This window comes from Quercus robur, chromosome 9 (genome assembly GCF_932294415.1).
Source record: "Quercus robur chromosome 9, dhQueRobu3.1, whole genome shotgun sequence".
In the NCBI taxonomy this organism is placed as follows: domain Eukaryota; kingdom Viridiplantae; phylum Streptophyta; class Magnoliopsida; order Fagales; family Fagaceae; genus Quercus; species Quercus robur.
In genome coordinates this window covers 34,491,218-34,510,453 of record NC_065542.1, presented here as the reverse complement: position 1 = coordinate 34,510,453, position 19,236 = coordinate 34,491,218, and the positions used below count along the sequence as shown (strand labels likewise).

The following is a 19,236-nucleotide window of genomic DNA, read 5'->3' as shown; positions in this document are numbered from 1 at the left end:
CTTTTCCCATCTGGGCGGAATCCCATTCTGCCGACTTGAAAGTCACCTGTTGCCATTCTCCTTTTCGTATTTCTTTGTTCTGGTTTCCTGAGACGCTTCCTGCTTGTGCCATGAGAGGTTGCTGGTTATTTCTTCTTTTTTTGCTGGGTCTTTTGGCGCTTGTGGCTTTTGCTCTGTTTCTTATTTTCTTTTCTTGTCCTTTTCTTTCAAGCTGTCTTAATCTTCTTTTGACTGTGCGCTTGGAAGGATCCGTGCCTCTTGATGGTTGCTGAGGATCCTGACTATTTAATCTCTTGCCGTGAGTTTTTTTTCCTTCTTGATGTTTCTTCTTTTGGGCTTCAAGCCTCCTGGGCCTGCTTTTTTTCTTCTTTCGTGGTCCCTTGCACCTGCTTCTTTGGACTTGGCTTGTTTTCTTTTGGGCTTGGCTCACTCTTTTGGGCTTCTCTCACTGTGATCCTTTTAGACCTCAACAGTTGGTTAATGTAAAAGTGGACCCATTATAACAAGTACGTAAGAGGAAAAATGGTCCAGCAATGAATATGACAGACCTCCAACAGTAGATGTTTGACAGGTTAATAAGTGTGTTTACATGGTAAAAATTGTATGCTTTCCTTATTATTATTAATTCAACATAAGGGAAAATTTCATAGTATCCAAACCATTATGGCTTTCATCATAATAACAATAAACAAGGATTAAAGACTTCATAATTACAAGTAAAAGAGGAAAAAAATAGGATGGAATAAAGGGAGAGAGAGATTTTAGCTCAGTGCAGCAAATGTTGAACTAAGATTTTGGGGAATATATATACATAAGGCATGAATGGGGCAATGTGGGCTATTTTGAGTGAGTGGGTATTTGGGCTTGTGGTGCTGTGATGGAGTTTATACTGAGATTAAGGCTTTAGTGAGGAAAGGGTTGTTTGTGACTAATTAAGAAGCATTTATGGGCTATGAATATGTAGAAAAGGAAAGGGAATGTCTGAGGCTAAGTGAGTGAGGGCTAAAGGGAATGAGTTGTGAGCTTGGGAAGAGCTAAACCACAAGCAAAATGGCAAGCAAATCAGAAATTTAAGAGGGAGTTGGTGTCTTGTGGGTTGATATGTTTAGGCTTTTATAAAGGAGTTTAAGGGAGCATTAATTAGCAAAAGTCCAAAACGTAGGACTGATTTAGGGGCAGAATAGTTGATATAATTATCTTAGGATTTGGCCTAAAATGGGAGATTTGCTTTTAAGGTTGTTTTGCTTCTTTTGGGCAATGTCACACATGGGTAAAAATCAGCATAATCTTGCATTAAATGCTAAGAATTTTGAGATTGTGTTCAGCCAATGGGATTAAGGCAGGTATTAAAGAGGAGTCCTAGTGCTACAACTGAGATTTGGACCCTAGAAAGTATGATTTAACATCCTAAGCCAAGTGTCAAAGTTTAAGTCCACTTCAAAGGGTTCCGCTAGAGATCCCTTTATGCCCTCTAAATCACATGTTCCCAAATTTTCCCCTTTAGGATTCATGGGCTTAGTTCATGATTCAATTACATACATTTTTAGTAATAAAATAAACTATTTAGTTGAGAATTTCATGAGCTTGGAGGTCTTGGTTATGGCTTCCTTGAGTTGTGACCAAAACTTGAAGAGGAAGGGTATTTATTACCCATTAGCATTTAGGTGTCAGCCTCTAGTACTGTTCATGTTAAAGTTGGTAGTGGGACAAGTGGCCAGCTCCTAATTTGGTTTGGAAGCTTGGCTGCTTCTTGAGATGACCTCCAGCAGAAGGCAGAACTGAATGGAGTTCTCCAGCTGGGTCAGTTTGCACACATGGGCTATTTTGGCTGAGACTTCATGTTGGGCTTGGCCATGAGAGTTGAGTACTTTGGTGGACCTTTGACTTGGTGGTCCTCTCCACTTGGGCCTATCTTTTTACTTTCTCATTGTGAGCCCTACAAAATGGACAAACCTACTATATATTGCCATGGATTTTTATTTCGCATGGGCTTTAGTTGTTAGTAAAAATGAAATGTATTCATGAGCTTTAAATAATATTTATGATAAGTTTTGGGTATTAATTTCCATGGGCTTTAAACAAAAATTTGAATAGTTTCTCATAATTTTTGCCATAGATTATTTTGTAAATGATATCTTCTTTGGGGCTTTTAAATAGTAACCTCCAATGTTTCTTGTGATAATATTCACCATGAGTTTTAATAGAGGCAATATCCATGGGTTTCAAATAAAATGTGGTAGCAATCACTATAATGGAATAATGTGATAGTCATATGGGTTTTTTCTATAGATAATCATAATATGCTTGTAAGGTGAATAATTATCATGAGTTTTGGAAATAGATTTTATGAATGTTGTGATGTGAGATAAATAACGACCATAGGTTCTTATATAAATTCCATGAGTTTATATTATGGTTGAAATAAATAATCATAACTTTCCATGGGCTTTTATATTAGTAACACAAATTTACAGTTCTCCATTGGCTTGATATATGTTTACCATGGGTTTTTTTTTTTTTTTTTGAGAAAAAATTCATTGAACTATTATTAATAAGGCATAAAATTTCTGTCATAGATTACAAGATTGGTTGCATCGCCATGGATGTCTTCTAACCAAATTTGGGGTTCATACAAATGTTTCGCCAATTTGGCGAGTTTATCTACTACTGCATTACCATCACGCTTGACATGTGAGAAGGAGGCATTTCTCAAGGTTGATGCAAGGATCCTGGAGTCGTCAATTAAGTGTCCAAATGGGGCCAAACAAGGCGCGTCTGAGGTGAGGTGACTGTATATGGTTTTTGAGTCTCCTTCAAAGACCACATCTTGAAGGCCTATCTCAATTGCAAACGAAATGGCCCTTCGACAAGCCAACGCTTCTAGTTCTTCCACAGACGATGGTATATTGATACGCTCTGAAAGTGCTGCAATGACCCAGCCACCTGAGTCTCGGACCATTACACCTAAAACAGCTGAATTTGTGTCCTGAAAAATTGCTCCATCACAATTGGCTTTGTACTGAGAGAGTGGGGTTGGTAACCAATGAACTGGATGAGCCACTGGTTGTTGGAACAGAGGAGAGTGTCTTGAGCCATTTGGTACTCTTGAAGCCACTGCATTGCATCACTGTAAATCTGCATTAGCGGTATTGCTAGAGAGCCCGTTCTCTGAGCGTTTTTGTTATACCAAATACTCCACGCAATGTAAGCAAATAACTCAGCCAATCTTGGCTGCTTCTGTAGAAGAATGCCATGGAACAGGTCTCGAAAGCTAGCGAATCTGTCAACCAAAAAGGGGTGGCATTTTTCCACTTCCCACCATATACTTTTCACCATCTGATAGCCCCACATTGCATCGATAATGTCTTCTGTTTCACAACAGCAATGCTTACATATAGAATCTTGTGTGATGTGCCTTTTCTATAAATTTAGCTTTGTTGGTAGCAAATCATTGCAAGCCCTCCAAATGAAGTGACGGATTTTGCTCGGAACATTTAAAGACCAAATGTCTAACCAAAATTTTTTGTGTGCACTTGGGTTGGAAGGACCAGGTGTTGAAGCAGCCGCTTCATCAAAAAGGAGGCGATATGCAGACTTGGTGGAATAGCATCCATTTTTGGTCCCTGTACATATAAAGGAGTCCTTGGCATGGGTTGAACTCAGAGATATACTAAGAATGGATTGAGCTTCATGAGGCAGAAACTCCTCTACAACTCTATCTTCTAACCAACTCTCGTTTTCCTCATCTATTAGCGCACACACCCAAATGTTGCTTGGGAAATTTTTTATAGGCGATATCACATGGCTAGAGTGTTGGTCTGGTAACCATTAATCACCTCGAATAATGACAGATTTCCCATTCCCTATTCTCCATCTCCCACCCATACGCACAACCTGGCAAGCTCTCAAGATGCTTTGCCAAACATACGACCCATTCACTTTGACACTATCATCAAGGATTGAACCATTTGGTAAGTATTTAGCTTTAAATACCCTATAGAAAATAGAGTGTTGGTTATGCAGCAACCTCAACACTTGTTTGCCCAACATAGCCAAATTGAAGTTTTCAATATCCTTGAATCTCAAACCCCCTTAGCATTTTGGCAAACATAATTTTTTCCATCCAACCCAATGTGTTTTCCTAGACTCACCTTATAACCCCACCAAAACTTCCGGATTAGCATTTCAATATCCTTGCATAAAGTTCTAGGAAGCTTGAAGCACCCCATGGTGTAAGTAGGCATTGCTTGAAGGATTGCTTTAATCAACACTTCTCTTCCTCCTTACGACATCTTTTCTTTCCAACCTTGCATTTTGTGCCAAATTTGTTCTCTAATGTAGCTAAAACTTTGCTTTTTTCCTTTGCCAACAAAGGAAGGTAAATCAAGATATCTTTCATAGTGGGAAGTGGCTAATACACCAAGAAAAGTCTTAATGCTTTCTTGTGTAGGCTGATCAGTATTAGGACTGAAGAACAATTATGTTTTATCTCGGTTTATTTGCTGACCAAAATTTGCCTCGTATTGCTGTAAAATCTCTAATATTGAATTGCAATCTTGGGTGGTTGCACGTCAAAAGAGCACACTATCGTCTGCGAAGAACAAGTGTGAGACCTTTGGGCCATCCCTACAAATTGAGACTCCCTTAATTGAACCAACCTGTTCAGCTTGCTGTATTAGTGAGTGTAATCCCTCTGCACACAAAAGAAATAGATATGGTGATAGAGGGTCCCCTTGACAGAGTCCTCTGTTAGGTGCAAAGTGACCGTGAGGTTCTCCATTTACCATTACAGAGTATGAAACAAATCGAATGCAAGAACTAATAAGAGAAATCCACCTATCTGCAAAACCCAATTTCGCCATTAATTTTTCCAAGAAAACCTATTCCACTCTATCATATGCCTTGCTCATATTGAGCTTGAGGGCCATAAACCCCAATTTCCCCTTCCTTTTATTTTTTAGGTGATGAAGTGTTTCAAATGCAACGAGAATGTTATCTGAAATTAATCTATCAGACATGAAAACACTTTGAGTTTCAGACACTAGCTTAGGGAGTAGTTTTTTAAGGCGGTTTGCTATGGTTTTGGAAATGATTTTGTAAAGGACGTTGCAAAGGCTAATGGGTCGAAAATCCTTGGTTGTTTCAGGTGTTTTAGTTTTAGGTATTAGGGAGATGAAGGTATGGTTTAGGTTGTTTATCATTGAACCTGAATTAAGGATATCAAGAGAGGCAGCAATTACATCCTTATTAATAAAATTCCAGCATGATTTGAAAAAGATTGGTGACATACCATTGGGTCTGGGAGCTATTAAATGCTTCATTTGTTTCAAGGCTCTTTCTACCTCCTTAGCAGTGAACTCACTTGTTAAATTTACATTCCTAGATGGTGTGACCTTGGCTTCAACTCCTTGAAGGATCTAATCAAAACTTGAAGGGCCTGGGGATGTGAAGAGCTGTTTGAAGTAGTTCACCATGGCCTCTCCGATTTTTTTTGTCTTCTTCCACCACTGAACCGTCCTCCAAAATCAGTTTTGAGATGAAATTTCTTTTGTTTCTTTGAGTTGCATGGCTGTGGAAATAGGCAGTGTTGAGATCGCCACTCTTTAGCCAATCAGTCCATGATCTCTGATGCCACAAACACTTCTCTTTCACCATAAGATCATAGACTTCCCCTTTAAGAGTCCGCACCATGTCATGGTTAATACCAGCCATTGAAGCCGCCTCTGCTTGTGTTAACTCCTTTTTTTGTGCTAGCATTCGACGGATGTTACCAAAAGATAACCTGCTCCAGTTCTGAAGGCTTACTCTACAATTATCCACTTTTCCTATTAACCTGCCCACTGGATCTCCACCACTTCGACCTTCCTAAGCTTTTTTAATAACCGCTTCACACCTTTTATCCTTCAACCAAACAGCCTCAAATCGGAAAGGCCTTGTTTTCTTATAGAATCTTCTGTTTTCATCATCTGTACATAACCACAATGGGCAATGGTCTGATAAAGAGCTTTCTATGTGGTGCACCCTAACCGTTGGGAATAAAAAGGTCCAAGAAGGGGTAGCAACCCCTCTGTCCAAACATATCCAAGTCACCTCACCATCAAATTGATTGTTGCACCAAGTGAATGGTGCTCTAACAAAACCCAAGTCCCGAAATCCACAAAAGTCTAGTGTATCCCTAAACTCCCTCTTCTGCCATTCCCGTCGTACCGCTCCTCCCAATTTTTCCTCGGATTTGGTGATTTCGTTAAAATCCCCCACACACAGCCATGTTAGATCCATCTTGAGACATAAATGTTTCAGTAGAGCCCAGGAATGTTCCCAGTTGGCCGTTACCGGATTTCCGTAGAAACCCGTTAACCGCGAGGCGTCATCCATTCCTGGCTTTACTACCACATCAATATATGTTGGTGAGGAGTCAAGAACTTTGAGATCAATTCCATCTTTCCAATAGAGAGCCAAACCTCCTCCCATGTTAAATCGTGGAACAATGAAGAGGTTTTTAAGATGGAGCTTCGAGTAGAGTTTCTTCAAATAACACTCCTTTGATCTTGTCTCCATAAGGAAAATTATGGACAGGTTGTATTTCTTCACCATCTCGGTGAGTTCCAGAACTGTGCGTGGTTGACCCAAGCCACGACAGTTCCAATTGAGGCAATTCATTGGTGCTGGCAAGGTTGTAATCCAGCCTCTGCCACTTCAAAATCATCACCTTTGACACGCTGCAATGTTTGTTGGTGCTTAGAAGGAAGATCAGATGAGCAATCACTGCCCATGAAATCACGTTTTTTCCCCGAGAGAAGTTCAAGACTTGTGTTTTCACTAGAGTTTGCAATGCATTTTTTGTGAGACCAGGTTGGCAGAAAACGATACTGGGGAGATAAGTTGGATACCCTAGCCGTCTCATGATTCTCATGTGCCTCACTTAGTTGAGTTTGACTTGGGCGGATATTTATGACACGTGGATTAGCTTCAGCTTGAGTTTGATTGGAGATTTCGATATCATCAAACTTTGCTATCTCAGAGTCAATCTCATTTAATTGCGAATCAATCTCTTTATGGTGCATTTTAGAAACGGCTTGTATATTAGAACCTGACTTAATCACGCCTCTATTGTCTCCCATTGTCGTAGGCAACGTGTCTTTACTTCGAGTAACAGCTATCCCAACGTTATGCCCCTATTTAAGACTTTCCAAATTTTCTGTAATGGTTTCTGCCTCATTCCTCCACCCACCCTCTGCCACTGGCTCACTGGATTCCATGGTGGGGAGTACCGAATTGTCATTCTCCATGGAAGAAGTGGGCGTAGTGGTAGAAGTTTTCTTCTTTGCCTTGTAGAATCCTGGAACCGTGATCTCGCTTTTTTTTGTCGAAACATATGCCGAAGCTCTTAATCCTACACCAAATTGTCTTTCCTCTAGCTTTAGTGTCCCCTCACTTTCGATCCAAATATCATAGTCCTTGTCGTCATGAGTAAGACGACCACACCAATAACATAAGTTCGGAAGTCTTTCATACTTGAAGCTTACCCAAATTTGTTTTCCATCCTCAAGCGAGATAAGGCGACCATGACACAAAGGCAGAGATAAATCTATGGTAATCTTGAGACGTAGAAAGTTACCCCCATCTGCTTCCTTAAACTCCTTCGGGCGAGATACTTCTCCAATCACACTACTTATCTTCAAACCTGCTTCCAATGTCATGTATCGTAAAGGGATGCCATGTAACTAAACCCAAAAACTGGCCCTTTCAAATTTGATGTCACTGATAGGAGTTTCTTTTTCATACCGTTGCATAGCAACCAGATGCTTGTCAAAGCTCCAAGGTTCACTCAAAAGAGTTCTATCCACATCTCCCTTAATATCGAACGTAAAAAGAATTATATGATTGTCAAGACCCTTAATCTTGAAGCCATTGCGAGACCTCCATAACGGGTTGAAGGTTCTTGCAATAACATCCATGTTGAGAGCCCTCTTGGTGAAAAACTTTGCTACTATTGATAAATCACTAGAACTATCATATTTGGTGAGCATGCAACCCGGACCCTCTCTATCAGACAAAGTGAGTTGACTCCAATTTTGAGTGAGGTCATCCATGGGTGTTTGAATGTTTGTTGTTAATCCTCTCTACTATTTCCCAAAACCCTTGAACAAAAATACCACTAGTCAAAAAGTAACAATGTTACTCCATGGGACAAAACAACACCTTCTTTTAGAAGGGACGAACCAATTCTACTGAACAAGAGATGTTGATGAGCAGCGTCTCTTGCTTTAGAGAAACCTCCCGTTGAGAATCATCATTAAGACACACATATGACTATTCATCATGGTTGGAAGAAGATGTTTACCATGGGTTTTGGAAAACTGAATAGTGTTACGTAATATAAATAGTTACCGTGGGTTTATAATATGGTATGAAATAAATAAATATTATGAGTTTAAGATAAATCATAACTTTCCATGAGTTTTTATATTAGTAACACAAATTCATAATTCTCCATGGGCTTGATACATGTTTGTCATGGGTTTTGGAAAAATAAATAGTGTCACATAACATAAATGGTTACCATGGATTTTATAAGATAGATTTCACATGCTTTTAGTATTATAGTAATAGGTTTAAGAACTTAAAACATTGCTAATCATTAGATTTTAAGTGAAATACTTATGATATAGTATTTTGCCATGTATTGATAATTTTGAACTTTTTACTAGCTTGAGCTTTTAATAATGCCAACGTAAATTGGGCATTTGATGTTGCCAATGAAAATTGAGCTTTTGAAATATTGCCAAGCATAAGTAGCCTTAGGCTTTAGAAAAGAATGTGATATGTGAATTAGGCTCGTAGGGCCAGTTTTGGGCTCAGCTAAATAATGACACTAAAATTAGATAAGATATGAGTTTTTTGGGTTTTTTTTTTATTTTTTATTTATTTTTTATATATAATTTATTTTGTGACCCAATTTAAATAACAAGATATGAAATATTGGTAGTTAACATAATAACAAGGCAAAAAATATTTGGGAAATCCCAATAATTTATTAGTGGTGTTTGAAAGTAAATAGGTGGTATTTAAATAAAATTAGGTGAAAAAAAATGTACCTTAACAACACCTAATCAAGAACTTTGAAATTTTATTTTTTTTTTTATTAGGCAGAAATCACATTTTTGTCCCTATATTTTCAAGCGATTCCCACTTTGACTCTAGATTTTATTTTTACCGTTTTTAGTCCCTATCCTAAAAAATGCTTCCCGTTTCGGTCCCTGCTGTTACATCAGAGACGAAAAATGCACACGTGGCAAATGGCAGAATTAAAAAATGTTAAAAATATTTTATTTTATTTTATTTTAAAATAAAATAAAATTTTAGTTATCATTTATTTATTTAAATAATAATTGTTCCTCATATTCTTCCCCAAGAACATGGTTGCCCAGAAGATAAGAAATTCAAGATTTTCTTCTCTTTTCTTGCATTTTCTTAGCATCCAAACAAGCAAAAACATATACAAAACCATGATCAAACTCAGATACTCTAACAAAATCAACTAACAAAAGCCAAAACACAGTCAGATCAAAAACAAAATACCAAAAATACCAAAACTCAAAGCCAATCCTCATCAATAAAATACACCAAAACACAATCATGAGCTAGTCAGATCAAACCACGGTAACCATCAAACCACGGTGACCATCTGGGTTTAGAGAGAGAGAAGATCAGATCTCAGTCAAGGTGGGTTTTGGCCATTGATCTTCAACCATGGAGTTTCGACCATGGGATAGAACTTGAAGCCACAACTGGGCACATCATGTTGAGGTCGCTAACTCACCTAGCGTATCTCCATTTGCCTGATCCTTTGATGGGCGTGATAGAAATGGCCAAGTTGTAAGCATCAACAAGGCTTACATCATAGAAGTCTTGCTCGTTTCCAAGAGTTATTTCTGCTAGTGTGGCTAGTGGGGTTCCACCTAGACCATTGCAGAAGAGTGAACCACCACAATCACTAGTGGCGCAGAGGCCGCGACCGGATGCGTCGAAGGTGCAACCATGGAGGCCCCATAAGCGGCCGGACTAGAGAGCAGGGAGATGGAGAGAGTAGGCCTTGTTTGGTTGGAGCTTGAAGCCACCACAGGCTAAGATGGGCTTGCCTGTGCCTAGTTGGATGCCTGGCCAAACTGGATGTGTGTACTTGTTGTAAAGGGTTATGGTTATGGCCGAGACCTCAGCTATGACAAACAAATAAAACAAAAATTAAATAATTAAAATCTTGAATTTCTTATTTTCTAGGCAATCAGGTTTTTGGGGGAAGAACATGAAGAACAATTATTATTTAAATAATTAAATGATAACTAAAATTTTATTTTATTTTAAAATAAAATAAAATATTTTTAATATTTTTTAATTTTGTCATTTGCCACGTGTGCATTTTCAGTCTCATATGTAATGATATGGACCAAAATGGGAAGCATTTTTTAGGATAGGGACTAAAAGCAGTAAAAATAAAATCTAGGGACCAAAGTGGGAATCGCCTGAAAATATAGAAACATAAATATAATTTCCACCTTTTTATTATTAGTTTTAAAAAGATACCACAATGGCTCTCTCATTTTTTATTTTTTTTTTTAAGGGCTCTCTCATTTTTATGAGAGAGCCATTGCCATAAATCCCCTTTTATTAGCTAATTTACTATTTTTTGTCGTAACTTTTCGGGAATTGTCGTATTATTGCATCTTATATCTGTATGTACTTGGAAGCATATCCTTACTTCTTAGATTAATAGACAACAAATTATAGATGAAATCAAAGAATTAATGGATTTTATTATGTAAAAAAATTAGAGAAATGATATTTCTACAATATTTTTACAACAAATTTTAAGTGACAGGTTGTTATTGTTGGGGCGAAAAAGTAAGCTTAGTGTTAGGTTCAAATTTAAACCAATAACAACTAACCACCTAAGATTTGTTGTGAAAATATTGTGGATGTAGTATCTCTCAAAAAATTAAGACCTAGTTTCAAATTCTATAAATTTTATTATAAATATGAGTTCTCTTGTAATATGTTATCTAGAAAATAAATGCAAAATATAATCGTTTGCCTCTTATATGGTGCAGATGTAAGTATTACTGTCTTCCTTTTCTCATACAATTTCAAATTTTTACACATCTCATTAATCTTTGAATCCAAACCTATCTTTCATTTTCAATTCAATGTTTTGAGACATCAAGCTATCAATCACAATTACAAGTTGGAATGATAAAACAAGATGTTCATGTAAAATTTTGCTCAAGTCTATATCCCATTTCAAAGGGTTTGAATTGTATGCAATGCAGGAAAGGAAAGCCTTGCCCCATCTCAAAAGCTTATTTCATTCCAAGTTTGTAACACCTCAGGCTCAAATTCAATTAACCACAGCCATGAGTTTTCCAAAATTCCCAACATCATGCCAAAGAACTTTAAACATAACAGATAGAAGGAGATATCTTCACAATCCGAGCTGGCAAGATAGCAGGCCCCACTTTTCAAAGGTACTCTCTCACACCAAAAGCAAGCATGTGAAGGAAGAGGATGCCACGTGTGAGACCAAGAAGTCCACGGTCTTCCACGTGTAAAAACATGGAAGGAGAACTGAGATCGCGCGCAACACCAACCTCTTATCAACAAAAATCCTCAAAAGCAATAAAGCTCTCTCACTAACATAGCCCACGTTTTCTTTCCTTTCTCTCTCTCTCTAATCTATAGAGTCTGTCAGCTTCAAAACTTCAATTCTAACACCACCATGACCATAGTGGCTACAGCTGCAGCTCTCTCTTTGCCAATCTCTCTTTGTAGATCATCTAAGCTCAACACTAGAAAGGTACAATCTTTTTTACTTGTATTGCTACTTAGTTTATCCGGGTACTTGTTAAACTTGAAAAAGGAAAGAAAACCTTAAGTTTGTTCATTCATTTGTTATTTTTCTCGTATTATAGACCAAAGTAGAAGAGTTTTTAGTTTGGTTAGTTGGTTTATTAGTTAAGTTGTGTATATTCTAGTTCAAAATACCAAAAGACATGGTTTTCTCAGCCAAAAATATATCTGTGTACCTGCCAAATCTGAAGGAAAATTAGTTAAATTTAGTTGTTGATTGAATTTTTATCTAGGCAACCCCAGAAGATTGTCCTTTTTTTCTTTAATCCAGGCTGCATTTTTTGTATGGGCTAGTGCATATCGAAAGGAAATATGGTTAAAACTTAAAAAGTTACTATTTCATAGCTTATGTTGTTGCTTTTGGGTCTTGAATTTCAGGGAGTAAGAGGAGGATTTCGGGTGGTTGCTGTTTTTAGAGAGGAAGGAGGGTTGGAGAAGAAGAGCACTTGGGGACAGCTTTTTGATGTGGAGGATCCAAGGTCTAAGGTTCCCCAGTGTAAAGGGAAGTTCTTGGATGTAAATCAAGCCCTAGAAGTGGTTAGATATGATCTTCGGTACTGTGATTGGCGGGCCCGGCAAGATGTCCTCACAATCATGCTTCTCCATGAAAAGGTTTCCCAATAACTCTTCGATTTCTTGATCTCACTGGCTTAAAATTCATGTATATTGGGGTTGCTAAATTTGATCCTTTGCCAGTTGGCTCTGTTAAAATAAAATTCTCACTTTTATAGACAATTGGGTGTAGGTTGTAGAAGTTTTAAATCCTCTAGCTCGTGACTACAAGTCCATTGGCACAATGAAGAAGGAACTTGCGGAGTTGCAAGGAGAATTAGCACAAGCTCACAAACAGGTTGGAATTATTTGTTAATGAAATAACAACTTGTGTATTGATAATTGTAATGCTTTTATCATGTCTGTCAGGATACATACCATCAATAAGACACAAATGATCAAATTTTACATGACTTGATCTTAGACTGTACAACCGTTCATTAGATTATTGCTTTTCAAATACAATCTTATAAGCACTTGGTCTGACCAATGAATAACAACAGGTTCACATGTCCGAAGCAAGAGTTGCCACTGCTTTAGATAAACTAGCTTACATGGAAGAATTGGTGAATGATAGGCTGTTACAAGACAGAAGCACTACAGCATCAGACCAAACATCCCCCTCTCCCAGTACTTCTACACAATCTCTTGAAGTTGTACAGAGAAGGTCACCACGTAAAAGCTTGAACGTATCTGGTCCCGTAAAACCTTATCATCCCCGCTTGAAGAATTTCTGGTATCCCATTGCTTTCTCCAATGATCTGAAGGAGGATACCATGGTAAGCTAAGAGCATTTAAGTTTGTGATACATTCTTCGTATCTTCATTACTTATGTGAGCATTACTCAGAAAAAATTAAAATAAAAATCCCATCAACAAACCAGTTGTAGCATACCATATTATGATACAATAGAGTTTTTCCCCCCATTGAATGGGTAAACAAAAGAAATTAAAGAACTAGAGTGGCACTACATTTTTGGGACTGTCAATAATGCCATCACCACCATAAAATGGCATGCTTTGATGGATTACATTATAACTGTGGTGGTTTTGTTATGGGGAAACATTAATGTTATGATGGATAAGCCAGCCCTATAAATTATCTGCGATTTTCTGCAACTAATGATTCTCTGGACTTCATCATATGAATACTTCATCATTTCTCTATTTCAGATTCCAATTGAATGTTTTGAGGAACCATGGGTTGTCTTTCGTGGAAAAGATGGGAAACCTGGATGTATCCAGAACACCTGTGCACATAGAGCATGTCCTCTTCACCTTGGTTCAGTCAATGAGGGTCGCATCCAATGTCCCTACCATGGTTAGTAAGGATCAGAAGAAATAACTATAGTTTATATAGATTGATAAAATATACAGGTCTTTATGAAAATTTGATAAACGAATTACTGGGAAAAAAAAAACTAATTCTTGGAATTTTGTGACTGATGAATGTCAGGGTGGGAGTACTCAACAGATGGAAAATGTGAGAAAATGCCATCTACGCGATTACTTAATTTGAAGATAAAGTCATTGCCATGTTTTGAACAAGAGGGAATGATCTGGATTTGGCCTGGAAATGACCCTCCAACGGCCACCATTCCCTCTTTAGAACCTCCTCCAGGATTTCAAATTCATGCTGAGGTATGCATTGCAATGACATTCATATCCTTTGATTATCATGAATGCCTTTTACTCTTTTTTATCTGTCGAAATATTATCATGAATACAAGAAACAGGTGAATTATGCTTATGTGATTCTATGAAAGAGCAAGTCATCTCATTTCAAGTATGAATGTGACAGATTGTCATGGAACTTCCAGTGGAACATGGACTACTTCTAGATAATCTTTTGGATCTTGCACATGCCCCTTTCACTCACACTTCCACCTTTGCCAAGGGATGGAGCGTTCCCAGGTTTGTTCCTGTTATTATTACCGTTAAATCTAATCAGTTTTCTCAAGATGATAAAAATTTCAGCAATCTGAGTAGAATGGTTCCTTTAATCATGTTCAAGATTGCCTTTTTCACTCAAGACTACCAGAAAAAGTTAAAACACAATAGGAACTTATCAGGCATCTGGACACCATGGAGAAATTATTCCATTTCCATTTTGTTTTATATAGTATTATGAGGCATCCCGCATCTAGGCACCATCTGGACAACATTTGTTTTTCAATAAAAGTATCAATAGAAGAAAAATAGGGATCACTTACTAGGATGCCGGAGTACCTAATCAGTTCAACTCATCAACCTCTCTTTAGGGAGCAAGTCCACGCATAGTTATGATTGAGATACTTCTTTTCCTCGTTTTAGCCAACCCCTTTTGTTTGAGACTGAGGCTTAGTTGAGTTCTTCCTTCTATTTTGTCATAGATACCTATCCTGGCCAATAGGTATGGAACATAAGAAGGAATGACTTCACTTCCTTTGGGATTTAAAATCCTCCATCTATATTCATTATGTTATCTATGTGCCCTATTTAAATTCAAGTAGTGTCAAGAGTACGTGGGCCTGATGTCAATAAAGAAACTTCAATTTATATCTGACGAAACAGCTCCAGTCAAAACATACTCTTAACAATTTTTGCAATCTGCAATTTCAGCTTTGTGAAATTTTTGACACCTGCTTCGGGCCTCCAAGGATATTGGGACCCTTATCCAATTGACATGGAATTTCGGCCACCTTGTATGGTGCTATCAACTATCGGGATCTCAAAGCCTGGCAAACTGGAAGGGCAGAGTACCAAGCAGTGTGCCACACACCTTCACCAACTTCATGTTTGTTTACCTTCTTCAAGGCAGAAGACAAGGTTATTATACAGAATGTCACTGGATTTTGCTCCCCTGCTTAAGTACGTTCCTTTTGTGCAATATCTGTGGCGGCATTTCGCAGAACAGGTAAAAGGATAAATAGTAATTATCTTGTTTGTTACCTTAGCCTGTTACAAAAGGATCTACAATAGTTTCTTGCCCAGCTATTCCTATCTTTCATTTCTGTCCTACCATTGTTGATGTTTAATTTGACAACAGGTGTTAAATGAGGATCTGCGGCTCGTAGTTGGCCAGCAAGAGCGCATGCTCAATGGTGCAAATATCTGGAATTGGCCTGTATCCTATGATAAGCTAGGTGTGAGGTACAGGCTATGGAGAGATGCCGTGGACAGAGGAGCTAAGCAACTACCCTACAGTGAATCAACATAGAATAAGATGTGATGATGGATTATTTAACGGCTTGCTTCTCCGGAATAAGCCTGCACATATGACAAACTTGTGCAGGAAGTCAGGAACTATTAAATGAGCACGAAATGGCTGAGAACATTATGCAGTTTCGCATACCTTTTCTCTCTCAATTGGATTTACGTTGGCACTGGCGGAAATTGTTAATGGTCTGAGGCAGAGAAAATAGTGTCTATGTACAAAACCCTTGTAAACTAAAAAGAAACTGTACACTAATTTTATTGATTCGTTGTACAGTGTCAAATCCTTTTCTATTTTTATTTTTTAACCTTATTTTCAATTTTTCACCACAATGAAGCGAAGATTGATTTCTGGTCTTGGACGATGGTGTTTAAAATGTGACCCCCAATAAGATCTGATGTAACCTTTTTCCCATTTGAGAGTTGGAAAGATTTTACAGATTTTAATTCGCATGTGTCACTTTTCCTTCTTTAAAACAGCTTTCCAAAATTTCAGCTGCATCTTTGAGGGATATGAGTGATATATATCACAAATTCACAGAGAAAACGCAAACCCGGTTTCCTCTTGCAATATCACCTTAATCTTAAGCCAATTGAGCGAGGGATGGATGAGCCAATAGTTTTGCGTGCTTGGTTAGTGAGAAAATTAGCAAAAGATTCACCATAATCTTTCGGAGATTCTAGCTTTTTGCTCTTAATTTTTAAAAAATTTAGCAATATGCCTTTATTTCGAAACTATATAGGGATATGCCTCTGTTTTAATACTCGATTACCTTACAATCGAGTTTCAATGAAATACTCGATTCGTATAAAATCGAGTTATGCCCAATAAAACTACAACCAAAAAAAAAAAAAAAGAAGAAGCATGGAACTCGATTTTATGGAAGTTGAGTTCCAAAACGCCGCTATAGGGCTTTAAAACGTCACTATAGGGCTTAAAAACGCCACTATAGGGCTCCTTGAACCTAGAATGGGGACTTATAAAAAATTTTGCAGGAAAACGCCGCTAAAGGGATTTAAAACGTCACTATAGGGATTAAAAACGCCACTATAGGGCTCCTTGAACTAGGGATTACACTAATAAATTTTTTGCAGGAAAACGCCGCTATATGGCTTTAAAACATCACTATAGGGATTAAAAACGCCACTATAGGGATCCCTGAATATGGGGAATTACACTTATGAAATTTTTTTTTGCATAGAACTCGATTTCCTGAAAGTCGAGTTCTATGCATTTTTTTTTTTTTTTTTTTTTTAAGTTGAATCGAGCATAACTCGATTTTCTACGAATCGAGTATTTAATTGAACGCGATTTTAGGGTAATCGAGTATCGAAACAGGGACACGCCCCCATATAGTTTACAAACAAGGGCATATTGCCAATTTTTAAAAAAAATTAAGGGTAAAATGCTAGAATCCCCATAATCTTTCCTTATTCATCATTGAATAAAACTTAGATGCAGATTTCGTTGATCAAATCTAATTATATGTCCTTCATAAAACTTGGATGCAAATTTAATTATATGTTAGCAAGAGGTTTGAAACTCACTCAACAGAAGGGTTCAAATGCCTTCATTGTTATAACTATCGAATTAATCGAATACGTCTTGCCATCATCCAATGTAATTGGTCTTATAATTTCCAAAGACAATTAAATTTAGCATTATTGGCCAATGTAATCACAGGTGAATTTGATTTGACTGAGGAAAAGTTTTACTCCTTATTGTTAATTTTCAAATTCATCATGCACACAATTATACAAAAAGTTTCAAATCCTATATAGGAACAACAATTTATTAAACTGGGAACCCATCCAAAAAGGATCATATATATCTTTTCTATGATACCCATTTACAAAAATTACAACCCTTACCGCACCATACCAAAACCCTAAACCCTCTCATACTCACAACACCACCACTAATACAAAAGAAAAGCAGAATCAGAATCAGAAGAAGCTCACAGAGCAGAGCCACAAAAGGGGCAAAAACTGAACTCGGGCTCCACCGGCCGGTCACAGAAACGGCAGCGGTCGACCTCATCAAGAGCAGAGTCGGTGGTCGGCCGTGGCGGCGGAAGAGAGTAAGACTGAGGGAAGAAGAGGTTGCAGTTTCTACAGTACATGGAAGGCTCCTTTCCCGGCCACCGCCACACCGGAACGAAGAACAGCTTCAGAACCTTCTCGTACTCCACCAGATCCGCCGGAGACTTGCACGCTATGCACCTTCCGGCACCTGATCTCAGCACTTGCCGGACTTGTTGCTCAACCCCTCCCACGAAGAAGAAAAACATTTTTTTTTCCTTCCTTTGTTTTTGTTTCTCGCTCACTTACTGTCACTGTTTGATTTGCTCTGCGTGCGTGTGTGTTGGGGTCTATTCTATTCCATAGTATAATTGTGCTCTAGATTTGGAGTGGAATCTGGAGACTTCGGTTTTCCCCTTTTTTTTTTTTTTTTTTTACAAGTTAATTTATTTTGGTAATGGACTATTTCAGCTATACCAAGAAAATTGGGATTTTTTTTAATCCTAAGTTTGGTTTTCCCCCTTTTTTTTTTTTTTTTTTTAAATTATTTTTACCAGTTAATTTATTTTGGTAATGGACTATTTCAGCTATACCAAGAAAATTGGGATTTGGTACAACATGGATTACCTAGATACAAGGCTGTTTTTAATCCTAAGCTTAGGTTTGCTCACTTCATCTATTGGTGAGAAATAATCCCTAGCGCCTATAGCGAGAAATTCGAGCTCATAATACCCCCATTGATAAGTGGGACAATGCACTTACCGCAACATTATTTTATCATGTAAATCACAATGTTGTTGACGAGTAGTGTAAAATAGTCGTCCGTAAAGTGACCGTCATTACTAAAGATGATCGTCATTACTAAGGACAACCGTTATTATTAAGGACAATCGTAAGCACATATTAACGCTCAGATATAAATTTCTCACTTAAATGACACAAGTGTAACAGACGTACAACCTTTCCAACTAATAGGCAAAAAACGTATTGACCCCTTATGATAAATTAACTAATTAATTTAGCCAAGTGAATTAATTAAGTTAATTAACATGCAAACGCGTGGTAGCACAAACAAATCACCAATAAATTTCTCGCTCACTTACTGTCACTGTTTGATTTGCTCTGCCTGCGTGCGTGCGTGTTGGCCCTGTTGGGGTCTATTCTATTCCATAGTATAATTGTGCTCTAGATTTGGAGTGGAATCTGGAGACTTCGGGTTTTTTATTTTATTTTTTATTTTTTAATTTTTCTTTAAGTTAATTTATTTTGGTAATGGGTTATTTCAGCTATACCAAGGAAATTGGGATTTGGGACAACATGGATTACCTAGAAACAAGGGAGTTTTTAATCCTAAGTTTAGGTTTGCTCACTTCATCTATTGGTGAGAGATGAACCCTAGCACCTATAGCGAGAAATTCGAGCTCATAATACCCCCATTGATAAGTGGGACAACACACTTACTGCAACATTATTTTATCATGTAAATCACAATGTTGTTGATGAGTAGTGCAAAATAGTCATCCGTAAAGTGATCGTCATTATTAAGAATGACTGTCATTACTAA

General features: G+C 37.7%; 2 protein-coding genes across 2 annotated transcripts; one reads left to right on the top strand and one right to left on the bottom strand.

Moving 5' to 3' along the window:
• The first annotated feature begins 11,680 nt into the window (after positions 1-11,680).
• On the top strand, positions 11,681-16,008 carry LOC126698200 (chlorophyllide a oxygenase, chloroplastic). Its single transcript, XM_050395247.1, has 9 exons — positions 11,681-11,851; positions 12,283-12,516; positions 12,650-12,754; positions 12,960-13,235; positions 13,629-13,776; positions 13,912-14,096; positions 14,257-14,369; positions 15,057-15,351; positions 15,484-16,008. Exons 1-9 carry the CDS (start codon positions 11,774-11,776, stop codon positions 15,652-15,654), a joined length of 1,605 nt encoding a protein of 534 aa, XP_050251204.1. The 5' UTR covers positions 11,681-11,773; the 3' UTR covers positions 15,655-16,008.
• A 1,407-nt stretch (positions 16,009-17,415) lies between these two features.
• LOC126698199 (uncharacterized) lies at positions 17,416-18,090 on the bottom strand. Its single transcript, XM_050395246.1, has one exon. It carries the CDS (start codon positions 17,939-17,941, stop codon positions 17,609-17,611), a length of 333 nt encoding a protein of 110 aa, XP_050251203.1. The 5' UTR covers positions 17,942-18,090; the 3' UTR covers positions 17,416-17,608.
• Positions 18,091-19,236: the final 1,146 nt, after the last annotated feature.